This window comes from Thunnus thynnus, chromosome 21, assembly GCF_963924715.1.
Source record: "Thunnus thynnus chromosome 21, fThuThy2.1, whole genome shotgun sequence".
Taxonomy (NCBI): Eukaryota; Metazoa; Chordata; class Actinopteri; order Scombriformes; family Scombridae; genus Thunnus; species Thunnus thynnus.
The window spans coordinates 14,884,202-14,897,942 of NC_089537.1; the positions used below are offsets into that span (position 1 = coordinate 14,884,202).

The following is a 13,741-nucleotide window of genomic DNA, read 5'->3' on the forward strand; positions in this document are numbered from 1 at the left end:
CATGGCCTATTCCTCACTCAGACTAAGATACCTTTTCACCCTACAGTCTGAGTTTGAAATTGTGCAGAACTCAGCAAGAGAGGACCATGTTTCTCATCATGTTACTCTGTCTTCTGCCTTCTCTCCGCTCTAGTAATGCATAGGGCCAACGCAGTGCCCACATTTGTCCTCATTAGCTGTAAAATGTCAAGTTTTATTCCTGTCTCCTTTACGCTTCTGAATGTAACCATGTACTGTCACTGAAGCCTTGTGTGCTGTGCTACAAGTTCATCCAGCATTTAAATGTCAGAGATCTCCCCACAGATTGCTTCTCTACACACTCTTAGTCTCTGCTGCTCTCTGTAGTTTCCCTTGTGATAAATAGACTATAGCTGTAACCCAGAAAGACCTTTTTGTCCGTCCGTCTGATAGCTCATGAAAGTTGTGGCCTTAATTTTGGTCCATTTGTTAGGAACTATGGTTTTTCTTTCTTTTAGCTTGTGCTAAGGATTTTTTTTTTTTTTTTTTTTTTTTTTTTTTTTTTACAATTAACTGTTCACTAAGGCTCATCACCAAGTGCTAAGCCTGTCAAGCTTACTATTCGCACCTATGCAGTTTACAGTGATAATAGTGGTGGATTATCATTAGAAATTCTTGGTAACATTTGAAAGATTGGGTCTTTTATTTCATATAGATATACTGTGATTTTTTTCAGCTGAAATGACAACTGTCAGTGGCAGATTTTATCAGCTGTAGCTAGCTAACTAATTAAGGTAACATTACTTACCTAAGTTCATTGAGGACATTGTCGCCAGCTTACTTTTTAATGTTTCAAGCTGACTCGTCTTAAAAAAAGGATCCTGTCTAGAGTTCCTAAATATGCAGTTGATTCATGATATCGTATAAAAGAACAATGCTAAAGCTGATAGGTCCCAAAAAAGTCAGCATCCTCACCAGTTCATGATCCACCTACAAGACATGGAAATAAAGAAACGTTGCTCTTGTATTGCAGTTTAGAGGTAGTTGATCGTAGTATTATAAGTATAAAGGAAGAATGGAAGGCCAGGCTGTTATTTTGTACCATGTTTAGCTGCTTAACTTACATTCTTGAACAAAGCAAGACAGGTGTTCCTGCTTCAAAGTATGTACTTTGAAACAGTATGATTACTTTTAACATAACGAGAGAAAAAGCTTTTAGGATGAGGACTAAGCAATATGTTTAGTGAACACTATCTCGAGTAACAAATGAGTGGCCTTGCTTTAATGAAAACTTCCCAAAATACAATAGAGCAGCAGCTCTAACAGCTAGATGATATAATAGCATCCAGGACTAGCATCCACACAGTGGAGGAGCACTACATGGTAAATGTGCTGGTCATGATCGGGGCTTTTATGAAACGTAACCTGCAACCTCACCAAATTATGTAGCACGACATGCCCCTGGCCTTGGAAGTAATGCTTGGTTTGGTAACTTCTCTACTGCATGTGGTAAGCTAGTTAGCTGGACATGCTATCATTTGCAACTTACATTAGAGCAGATAGACACACTGTTTGATCCATTCCTTCAACTTTTGCCCAATGCAGATCACTTAAACATGCAGAGAAATCTGTTTGACAGGCCTGCTGTGCCTAATTACAGTTGCTAAGCGGAAAGAGGTTTGGCAAACAGTCAGTTAACTGGGAATACAGTTGATGTTCACAGTTCTGTAGCACACTTGTATGTATTTTGTTTTCTAATAATCATCTTCCATGACATCATACAAGGCCATATAAGTTATATTCTTATAAATGTTCCCTTTATGTTTCTCTACCCTGTACAGAGAAAAGGAAAGCAAACATCCTGGACAACCTGAACAACACAAACGGGACCATAATTGGTGTCACTTGTTGCATCGTCCTCATTCTCCTCATCGTCTCCGTCATTGTCCAGATCAAGCAGCCACGTAAAAAGTACATCCTGCGGCGTGAGGACTTTGACCCCACCATGTTTCAAGAGGTCTTTGAGCCACCTCACTATGAGCTGTGTACTTTACGTAGTGCCACCACAGCAGCGGCAGCCTCAGCAGACTTAGTTGACCTGGCGGAAGACTTCGAGAACTACCACGCCCTTCGACGTGCCTCCTCACGCTGCGTCCATGATCACCATTGTGGTTCATCCTCCAACCCCGGCTCAGCCCACATATCCCAGCTGTCTCTCAGTGGACGAGGAAGCCGTGGAAACTTGAGCGCTCGTGACGCAGCGGCCGCCACTCTGCTCACAGACCTTCCACAGCCGCCTATGGCAGTGCGGCCCTTGCTGCCAGCCACGGGAAACCGCAGGAGCATTTTGGTCATGAAGCACAGCTACTCACAAGAGGCAGCGGACAATGGATGTGACCTGGATGATGACCTGGAAGAAGTTCCCACCACCAGCCACCGGCTTTCACGCCACGAGAAGGCAGTACAGCGGTCAGTATCCATAGATTTCTGATGAGACAAGAGCAACAACCCTAGAGTTAACTATGGGGATGTTTGAAATGTGTGTGGGATGTTTACATTATATTTTTGTTTACCTCTTATTTTAGCTTTGTTCTTCCTCTTCCTCTCATTATTTTCAAGATTATGAAGCTTCTTTTTTGCTTTGATCCTTGTTCTTTCTCTTCTTTCTATCATTAAAAACTTTTTTTTTCAAATTTTCACAAAGGGCTAAATTATGATAGACAAATTGGCCCCCTCTTGCATGCTCAGCCTTGAATATGTAAATTAGCCCCCTGCTAGCTTTCCTCAAATGATGATGTATAGCATACATCTAAGACTCTATTGTACATTGGGGTTTGTCAGAGTTCTTTAAGCAAATACAAACCTCATTTTAGCAGATATTATTTCTGCAATCAGTCTGATTTTGACTGTTAACGCAAGGGCTTTGAATCGGTGCCTGATATTCATAGACATGACAAACATGAATGCAAATTATCATAAAATATGCATTTGTATTCCCAACTGTTATACTGAAAATATATGACTTATATTCTATATAGCTCAATATTTTGGCATGAACAAGATTTTCTATTTAAAAAACAAGAAGTATTTTACTGTGTATTTGCATCATAACTGCTTGAAAAGTAATTGTCTTTGTTTACAAAAACACTATGTGAAGGTATCAGAGTACATTTTTGGAAAAAAAAATACTTCAACCTTCTCCTGCATGCACTTTTAATGTGCTCTTTCAGAGTGTTCTTGACTGTTTATCAATTTTCTACAAGTCTGCATGCAAGGCTCTTAGAGATTAGCACATAACTAATGACATATTTTGCTGTTATGTAGCACATTATGCATTATAACCTCTCTATGCAAAAGGAATTTGATATTAAACAAAAGAGCCATGACATTTCAGGTTCTGCCTCATTGGCTCTTTGAGCAAACATGAATCAGAGTACAACACAACTAGGGTCTAAGAGACAATCTCAAGGTAAGCACCCTTATCCAACAATCAACATCTTTATATGTTATTGTGTAGTCATCATTTGCCCAGTCAGTATATACTTTTATGTAAGTTATTTTTCCTTTTCTGTGATTTTTGCGCGGGTTTATATATATAATTTTTTTATGTTTTTTAATTGTTCATTTTCACCAAGATGGTTTTCCTGCTTGCAGCCATCTTGTCCTCCTAGTGAGTTTGTTTGAAGTCTCTGTGATGCTCAAGTTTACTGTATGTCCTATTTTCCCGAGGACATACATTGTATTACTCAGTGGATATTCATTGGCATGGACTTTTTCAGTCATCTTAAGTTGAAGCTGTTATCAGTTAATATGTCTAACCTTTTCACTTTTCTCCCAGTAGGCCTACAACAAAAAATTACATTAATAATGTAAAGAAACTTCCACACAAAGAACAAAATTGAAAGCAGACAAAATCCCTGATGTTTTCATCATATAACATCAGTGGGATGTTTTGCACTGAACCAAAAATTAAAGATAGCACACTGGGATAATTGAAATATCCTATTAATCTCTTTGTAATATACAAATCTTCATTGATCATAAACTTATACAAAATTCCTCTGTAGTTTTGCATGGTTTATGTCTCTTGTAGTGTTTGATTTTGTGTTTGGTTAATTGTGAAGCATAGTATTTACGCCTGTGTGTAACATTTCATGTGTATGCTCCACGATACCGCTGTCATGAGGACGTAATAAGCCCAATATATTATATTTATGTGAGATTTAACTGTTAATTAAAAAGTTTGATGCAAAGCAGAGCTACAGAAGCTCATGCTTATAAATAATGGAGCAGTCACATAAAGTGCTACCTATTGTTTTGTCGTTTAGTGTGAAAAATGTGTTCTGTTGTGTGTGCGTGTGTGTGTCTGCTTATGTTCTACATTACGTTGCATTGTCTCTATCATGTAGACTTCTTGAGAATAGTGCAATCCTGGATCAGTACGAACGGGCGTCACTGACATATGAAAAAGCGGAGCGAAGATTTACACCAGCATGATGCTGCTGATGATGATGAAGGGACACTTTGACGAAAAGGATATTAAATATGTATTCATGTGCAAAGATGAACACAAAGGACTAGATGAAAATACTCCAGCTGCTATGCTGTGAACAGGGGAAGTTATGAAAATCAGTCAGCTCTATACTGTACGTACTGTAGTCAATCCAGATTTTTTTGTCTCAGTGGAAAGATATAGATCTTTAGATGAAAATGATTACTGAAGTGAATTTGGGATGATAGTCAGAAACATTGTCATTGTCATAGATTCCTCACTGATAACAAAATTAATGTGATCAAACATCTTCAATTTACTTTTTAAGCATGCATTTTTCTAATTAGTAGCATACATATTATGATTTTAATAGCAAATTATAGATGCTTGCCGTTTGTCAAATTTAAGATAATATATTTTGTTTTATTAGTGAAAATTGGAATTGAACTCAATCTAATTACTAACATAATCCAATTTAATATTGTTGAAATATCCAAAGGCAATTTAATTTGAATAACAATATAAGGCCCAGGTGTATGGCTTATGCATGCTTCTTTTATATCCATTAAAACATTAACATACTAACATTAAAATATGAAAGTCCCCCATCTACTAATACATGAGTCATATGGACATAAGAAATGGGAAAAAAGCCTCGTTGAAATTAATTAATTGCATTGCATGCTGTTGCTTAGCTAAATCATTAGGTACAAGGCACTGCTCAAATAAATTTCACCATTTTCATTTTATCACAGACTAACTTTTTGACAGGCATCTTTTCTTTGAAAAAGAGTCCTTTTTCTTTGTCAAACATATTTACTTCAAGTCTGTTTGTCTTCTAACTGTCTTCTACTGTAGAAGCTTAATATCTTTGTATTAAATCAGACTTTTCTACTAGGGCAAATTGAAAAGATGATTTTTAACGTTATCAAATTATCTTTCAGGGCTGATTTTACTGATGCTTTGTAAAATAAATAACAATAAAGCTTCACCTTTTTTCTTTGATTTATTGGCTTTTGGTCAGCAGTTCCTCTGTCCCTTAAGTGTGTCATTAAACTGTCAGCACATGCCATCCATGTCTCACAATCATATATTTTTTAGATGTCTGTTTGTTGTGGCTGATTTGCTTTGAAGGAAGAGCAGACCCAAACTGAATTGTAAGTGCCAGAGAGATTTGTTTCACCAGTCAGGAGAATACAATGACTTCTAGACAGTTTAAATAATCACAGGTATCTGACAGACAAGTTCATTCACTTTTTGTGTCCCTCCTGATGAAATCAACCCATTATGGTACTACAGAAAGGAATAATTAGCCTCACACTCTAATAGCCCTCAATGTTGTGAGGCGGGTTTTGGAATTAAAACTGAAAAACAAGCTGCATCATGTGAAGAGTGGGAAGAGTGGATGAGCTGCAAGCACAATGACATAAACACATACAATTCATACATAACTGCATATGCAAATTTTTTCTTACTCAATTTTTTTTTCTTCAAATTAAAATTTGCTTTATTGGCATGAATATCACAACAACAATATTGCCAAAGCATCAAGATTAAATGAAACATTAACACAAAGTTAAGATTGATATATATTAATTATACATATATATATATATATACAGTATATCCTATTCATGTATTTGTGTGTGTGTGTGTGAGAGAGAGAGAGAGAGAGAGAGAGAGTGTGAGTCTAAGTCATTCACTGTCCCTCAGGTTGTGGCATGTTACTAAATATCGGGCAGCAAGATTTGCCCTGTCTCCTTCTCCAAGGAGTATTTTTAATTTTGAGAGGTCATTAAGTTCATTAAGAAATCTGAAATTACAGAGTTGAACTTGTTAAAGTAAATGTTCCTTATTTTATCGAATGTTTTACGTTGTAGGAGGAAGCGCATCTCTGTCTCAGCCTCACCTGTCAAACAGTGACCACATATTCTGTTTTCTTTTGGTTGCCATGATTTTTTGTGTCGTCCTTTTTCAATTGCCAATTTGTGGTCACTGAGCCTGTACTTGGTTAGGATCTGTCTCTGCTTTTTATCTTTGACAGAGATATTCTGCCAGTTCATAATCTCTTTTTAGGGCCAGATCACATTCTAATTTTCTATAATTTGGTTTACTCTGATTGGTGTTTGGAAGGCAGTGTTGGTGTGAGACTGGTCAGAGTGTGTCTGAGACAGGGCAGTTAATCTCAGCAACAACCAACATAGAGGACTCTTTTCTGGGCTCAGCTCTTGGATTTAGAGGGCTTTGGAATAGAGGGTGTCTAAGGGGCTGGATTTAAGGTGATTAAAAAAATTGATTGCTCTCCTTTGAATGTTAATTATCAGTGGGTATCTGCCTGATTCTGCTCTATATGCATTTGTTGGTGTTTTTCTATGTACTTGTAAAATATATCTGCAGAATTCTGCATGTAAAGATTCTGTTGGATGTTTGTCCCAATGGGTAGAGCTGAGTGGACTTCGTACTTCCCTACCATACAGCGCAATGGACAGAATGACACTGTCAAATATTATAAGGCAGATTTTAATTGGAATTTGGAAATTATAAAATTGTCTCTTAATTGCATCGAGAGCTCTTCAAACATTTTCTTTTAGTGCATAAACTGCCAAGTTGAAACTCCTTGATGTTGTGATGGTTATTCCAAGGTAGGTATAATTCATACTGTTCTCTCCTGACATCTGGAGCGTTTTTGAAAAATCATTACATTAGTCATTCGACATTAGTTTTCTTTCTTTTTCATATTCACTACCAGGGCCCAGTTCTGACAGTACTTTTCTTCTATGTTCAGCTGTTGTTGTAGTCCTTGTTCAGCGGGAGACAATAGAACAAGGTCATCAGCATAAAACAGAGACGTCACCTCTCTATCTAGGAGGGAGAGGCCAGGAACAGCACATTGATCCAACTGAGTAGCAAGTTCATTTGTATACACATTAAATAAAGCCAGACTTAAATTGCAACCCTGACAAATACCTCTTCTCTGGGTGAAGAATTTAGTTTGTTTGTCTCCAATTTTAACAGCACACCTATTTTCCAAATACATTGATTTAACCAGATCATACATTTTGCCCCTATATCACAATGTAGAAGCCTTCATGCTAAATAGAGTCAAAAGTTTTCTTTAAATCAATAAAACTAGTGAATATCTTACCACTTTTTGTTTGGTGTACATGTTAATTAAAGTCTGAAGGGTATATACATGATCGATCGGTGGTGCGGTGTTTTGGGAGGAAGCCAATTTAATTCTTACTCTAGATGGAGTGTTGGTCAAAGAAATCTGGTATTCTTTTATTTAGAATACTACAGAATAATTTACCTAAACAACTGCTGACACAGATGCCACAGTAGTTACTAGGTTATGATTTGTCCTCACTCTTGTGATTGGTGGAAGTGAGCCTTTTGCACCAGATGTCAGGAAAACATTCCGACTGTAATACTACATTGAATAACTTCAACACTGCACCCTGCATCTCTGGGATGCTGCATTTGAGCATTTCATATTTAATGCTGTCTGGACCACAAGTTTTCCTTGGCTGGAGAGATTTTGTCTGTGTGGTCAATTCTTCCCAAGTGATTGGGAAATCAAGGGGGTTTGGGTTGTCTTTAATTATTTCTCTTTATGTTTGGAGTTTTTCTTTATAATCCATTGATCTGAATTAATTAGATTTACTGGTATGTCTTTGTACAGATTTTCAAAATGTGCTCTGCAGATGTCACCATTTTGGATGGGTAATGCTTGTGGTTGCTTTGTGTTGAAATTGTTCCACATCCCAGATTTGATTTTGATTAACGGCATTCTCATTATCTTGATAGTTTCATGTGGGTATAATTTTGTTTTTTGTTCCTAATTGTACCTTTATATTTGCTTAAGATTTCATTGGTACAGGATCACCCTCGATGTTCTGCCCTTACATATATTTTTTTAATTTAAAAGGGCACCATGACTTCATTATATCCTGGAGGACAGTGAGTGAGCAGAGCATTTTGACACCATATTTCTGTCAACACAATTATATCAATGTCTTTGATAGATTTCATGAATTCAGAGTTTCCACTGTTAAGTTCAAAGGTTCAGAGGTGGAGAGCCTTAATATTCCAGCAGCTTATATGAAATGAACGCATTAGTGAGACAAATATGAAAGCACCCACAACTGTCTATACATTTACAATACTAAATAATAATATGGCATAAATTCCATGGAGGCATGTACTATTTATTGAGCATGTACATCTTAGCTGAACAGAATCTAGGTGCACAGGGTGTGCAGAATCTCCCTGATGTCTCCCAGCTCAGAGGTAGCAGGGAGAGGGACTGTGGCAGTAGGCTGGGCTACAACTGCAGCATAGCTTTGCTGCTGTAGGTGGGGAGAGGGACAAGGGGCAGCTACTGCTTCATAGCTCCACTGCTGTGGGTGGGACAAGAGGACAAGGGGCAGGTGTGGCTGCATATCTCTGCTGCTGATGCTGTAAATGGGACTAGGGGGTTGAGGAGGGGGAAGGTAGCCTCCTCTGGCTGTGTTTCACAGTGGTGAGGTGGTGGGCACATAGGGAGTGGGACATCCAGGCTGGAATGTTGTGTCTCCTCACAGCAGGGGGGATGATCCTGGGGTGCTGATGGGGAGGAGGAGGTCAGGGATGGCCTCTAAATCTCTTAGTAGAGGAGGGGGTGAAAGGGCTGTGTCCATGGGCCATGTCTTTGAGGGTCTTTGCAAATATACTCACCCTCTCTCTGTGTAGATGGAGTCCATCATAGAGGTCCCAGGTGCTAATGGTTGAGTGGAAGGAAAAGTAGACATTAGGTAAGGTGGCACATCATCTTCTGATCTCCATATTAATGTCATGGATGACATGAGGAGGGGTGTCTGTCCTAAGCAGCAGAGTGGAGATCATCATACAGGGGTCGGGGAACTCCCTACTGGCCTGCTGAGCCATATTCCTCACTGCCTCAGCAGTGTCCTTATGGAGACTGTGCGGGTCATTTGTTCCTGTGTGGATCACCAGGCACTGAGGGCTCCAGAGGGTCTCCTCTTTCAACAGCTTCATTGCCTTAACTGTGGTACTGCAGCATTTAGACAGCACTTTCTTACCAAGAAAAGGCTTGGTTTCCCATTAGAATCACCCAGCAGGACCATTTGTGGGGGTGGCAGTTGGCAGCTGGCTGTGTGGATGTATCAGGAGGTGCCAGGGTGTTGTTGGGCTGGTTGCAGAGCAGAGAGGGTGGGACAGAGAAAAGGTAGGAGTTTGGGACACTGGCAGGGAGAGTCTGTGTCTCTGTACTTGTCATTGTGGGGACTGATTAAAGTTAGTTTGTCAGGCATTGCACTTGCCTGGTGAAGCTCCCTTCTCTCTTTTCAGGATCCTCCTTCACTTTGGCTAACTGAGCAAGGATCACACTGTTCTCCTGTTTGAGTGCCTCTAGACTTCCTCTGAAGTCAGATGCCAAGGCCTGATTGTCTTGAGCTGCTCGAGTTCCTCTTTAAGGTGCTACAGAGTATTGTCTCAGGGGTCAGACAGCCTGGCGTGGGTCAGCTCTTTGAATTCAGCAAAGTCCAGTTCCAGCAGGGCTATTCTCTCCTTCAGCTGGTTGGTGGAGCTAGCAGGTGTGGGAGGGGCAGAGATGGACAAGGTGGTGGGGTTTTCTACAGGGCTCTCATCATCTTCACTGCCAGAAGGGACACTGATCCTCTTGGTGTTCACCTTAGTTTTCAACAGGGGAAAAGCCTCTTCAAAGGACTTCAGGTTTGCTTCATTCCCTGGGACCATGACCTTTCCTTTGGTGTAATATGTGATGTTAAGCAGGGGGTCATCCTTGTCAAGTTGTTCATCTTTACAGATCTTTAATCTGCCTCCTGAGCTGATACCCTTGCTCAATACGTATGCGTGATTGCTGCAAAGAGTATCTTTCCAGATTTAGATGGAATCAGAGAAGATTATGAGGTTGTTCTTCTTCCTTCCTTTGTTGGGCATAGTCAGTGAAAAGCACCGCTGGGTTTTCACACAGTGTCTTCTCCTTGTGTTTCTCCCTAGCTGTTCCACTCTTACATTTAACAGGGTATTCAATCTCCCTGCTCTTCACTCTGAGAGTTGTGCTGTGCTTACACCGTGTCCTAACAGCAAGCGAGCGTCTGACTATCACATCGCATCAAGTAACATCAGATACACTGAGTCCACACTGAATCCATTAAATATGCACTTCTGTTATGCCAAGTTAACAAACCACGTATCTATTAGCTATGCACTCAAGATCAGATTAGAGACGTAACCACTCAAGTAAAAGATGGGTGAGACCTTGCTATCCTACGTTTGTACTTTTTAAACAGAAAACACATCTTTTATATTGTGATATTTAGATGTTTCTTTACTGGAAATGACAACATATAGCCAACAGTAACTTAACCAGCTCCCTGGCAATCTCCTCCAGCCAGCTGCTACCTTATTTAGGTTTTTGCAGTGAAATGAAGAGGTATCATAGAGATAACTCCTCATTTCAACTAAATGAATCAGCTGTTCCTCATCCATGACACGCTTTCAACATGAGCAACAGGGAATAAATAGAAACAGGGCATCCAACAAAAGTTCAGCTCAAAACGGCATGCCGCATCACGCTGCACAGCACTGCATCACTTCATTGCTCACGGCCAGTAAGGACATTCCAATAGAAAACAAAGCGAACAAACTGATCTTGTCGCTGACGATCGCTCGTGTCACATTCAGTTAAGACATGGTGTTAGCTGCCTGCTGACCAGTGTCCATGGTGACCACTTGTTTACTCCAAGGGGAGCTAGGCTAACTATTTACTTTGCTAGCTTTTCTAGTCTACAAACACTGGCAAAAAACAAAAAAACCCTACTATTACTACTAAAAATGTCCCACTTTTTTAGGTCCAAGTTTGAGATTCATGAGCTTATTTTTGGTACAACTCCTATTCTGCAAATTCTCTTGTCCAAGTACTTATTTTCTTCTTTCTGTGTCAGTTTCAACGTATATGCCATCTATGTGTACATTATTTATTCTGTATTCAATGCCCTATATGTATTATTCACATCCATACTCTCTGCACTTTTACCTCTTCATTCACACAATCCATACACAGAACCGTATTCCTGCAGATTTTGAATAAAATATTTTTCTTTTCTTAAGACACATTGTGCTGATGTCTGTGAGTTGTCTCTCTGTTTTCCAACTGTGTGAACACTTCTATTATAGGTATTAAAACTGTCCAAAACAATGCACACATGCACACTCCTATCTTTCACTCTCTGTTTTTCGCTTTCTCTCTCACAAACTCATCTGCCAGTAAATAAATGGATGCAGACACATCAGTAATTAAGTAAGTCTGAACCAATTCGATCACAAGCAGCCCAGGCAGCAGATGAGAAAAGTGTAGGACCTAGAACAGACTTAAAGTAATAGTGTTTTCATTTCTCTGCAGATACATCAGACAGATGCATCATTCCTCTGCATCTTGCCAAGTTTGACAACATTCGGAGCTAAGGTTTCTCCCCCTTGTGCATCTTGAGTGAACTGTTGCTCTGAGAAACTTTACCAATGTAGAGTGTTGTGATGAGAAACATTTTTTTAAAAAGTTTGTGGTGTATGCATCAAGTTTTTTTCTTTGCTTTGGACCGCAGAGGTGCATTTCCCCAACCGGTGCTCCACACCTGGCAAGGATTGACGAGCCATGGAACACTGATAATTTCAGATATGGGACTGAAACTTTGTCTTTTGAAAAATAGAATACCTTTAATGTAAAGTTGTTAATGGAAGAAAAAAAAACAGAATCAGGTTTTTTAAAATCATTTTCATGTAACCACAAAGATATGAAAGTCCATATTTCAGCTGCTGAATTCACATTACATTTCTTTTTATTGATGTCTTTACAGTAGAATATCAGATTGTTTTTATATCTAAATGACTGCTGAAAGCCCTGTTGAGATGACAAAATGACAGGATGTATGAAATAAAATGAGATTAAATTTCATCAATGGGTGCATACATGATCCTACTGACCCATCAACTAACCTTTATTTATACTTTCAAAGATGTCTGAGCATTATTATTTATTTGTTTATCTGTCTTTCTCTTTGTCAAATTTCATTGCATTTTATCTTTTTTTTCAAGTCATTTGCATATAACACATTAAGAAAATGCTGGACAGAATGTTTTCAATAAACGAATGTTTACTGATTCTATTGTGATGTTTTATTTTGTCAGTAATGGCAAATTTTCTATTCTATTCCATCTTCTTTTATTCAGAGCCGTAGCTACCTAAGGACCACAAGATCATGTCCTCAATATTTCCTCTGGGAATTTGTGGGTTTTAGCAATCTGGGGGAAATATTCCACAAGTTAATGTGGGTTTTTTTAGTATATGCTGATTCCCATATTTTTAGACTAGGCATGTTTAAAGGTGACAGCTTTTAAGCTAGCAAATGATTATTCGGACATTAAAGGCATAGTATTTCCCCACCACAACTGTATTCCTGGCCAGTGTGAAGACGGTTTTAAAACCCTGTTTAGACCCTCATGTTAGGAAATAAAACCTACAGAAAATATTATTAAACAGTTAAATAACATAAAACAAATACAAATAATTTTTAAAAATTCAGAGATTTTATTTGGTATTTTTGAGACAACAGTACTTGCAAAACTATGGCCCTAATTATTTTCCTATCATAATCAAAAATAATATAGTGAATAAAATTGGATAACACTTTATAATAAAGCCCGCGTTTACTCTACTTAGTTTACTCTACTTTAGGGAGTAACATTAATGTCTGTTTTTTATATAATATATAGTGAGTTATAGTTTGTACTGTTTATTAAACCTAGAGCACAGTACTGTTTATTACCTAACACCTAACAAGTACGGGAAAGAAATATAACACTTGACTACACCTGAGCGGGTCATACACAGGTATGAGTACGTCCTGAAAAACATACAGAATCAAATCTGAAAACAAAATCAATCAATCTGTGTGTCCCAGGCCTTGAAACCATGGATCATGTGGACAGAACAACGATTGCTCTGACAAGCATCATTGCCGAGGTACAGTATGTGCACTGTACGTGAAAATGTTATACCTGTATTTGTGGTGTCATCGTGCTTTTTATTTTAAACTGTTATTCACTACTACAAATTATGTAATATCAGAATAACTTGTAACTATCATTTTTAATTATGGGTGTGTGGATTGGGGAGGTGGGGTTAATGTAATGAATGCTGTTATGTAACAGTTGTGTGCATGTGTGTTTTAGACTTCACCATACTGTAATACACTTCAATAATTGCGATTA

General features: G+C 38.6%; 1 protein-coding gene across 3 annotated transcripts in view; it reads left to right on the forward strand.

Annotated features, from left to right (window-relative positions):
• The window catches only part of neto1l (neuropilin (NRP) and tolloid (TLL)-like 1, like), an 84,579-nt gene extending 71,997 nt beyond the window's left edge, over positions 1-12,582 (forward strand). The window contains exons 10-12 of one of the 3 annotated variants that reach the window (XM_067578438.1): positions 1,800-2,427; positions 3,353-3,427; positions 11,877-12,582. In XM_067578438.1, coding sequence (XP_067434539.1) covers positions 1,800-2,427; positions 3,353-3,413 — 689 coding nt within the window. In that variant the 3' untranslated portion in view covers positions 3,414-3,427; positions 11,877-12,582. Of the gene's footprint in view, positions 1-1,799; positions 2,428-3,352; positions 3,428-4,367; positions 5,392-11,876 lie in introns of those variants that run through there. The other 2 variants (XM_067578437.1, XM_067578436.1) reach the window with 2 other exon arrangements.
• The last annotated feature ends 1,159 nt before the right edge of the window (positions 12,583-13,741 follow it).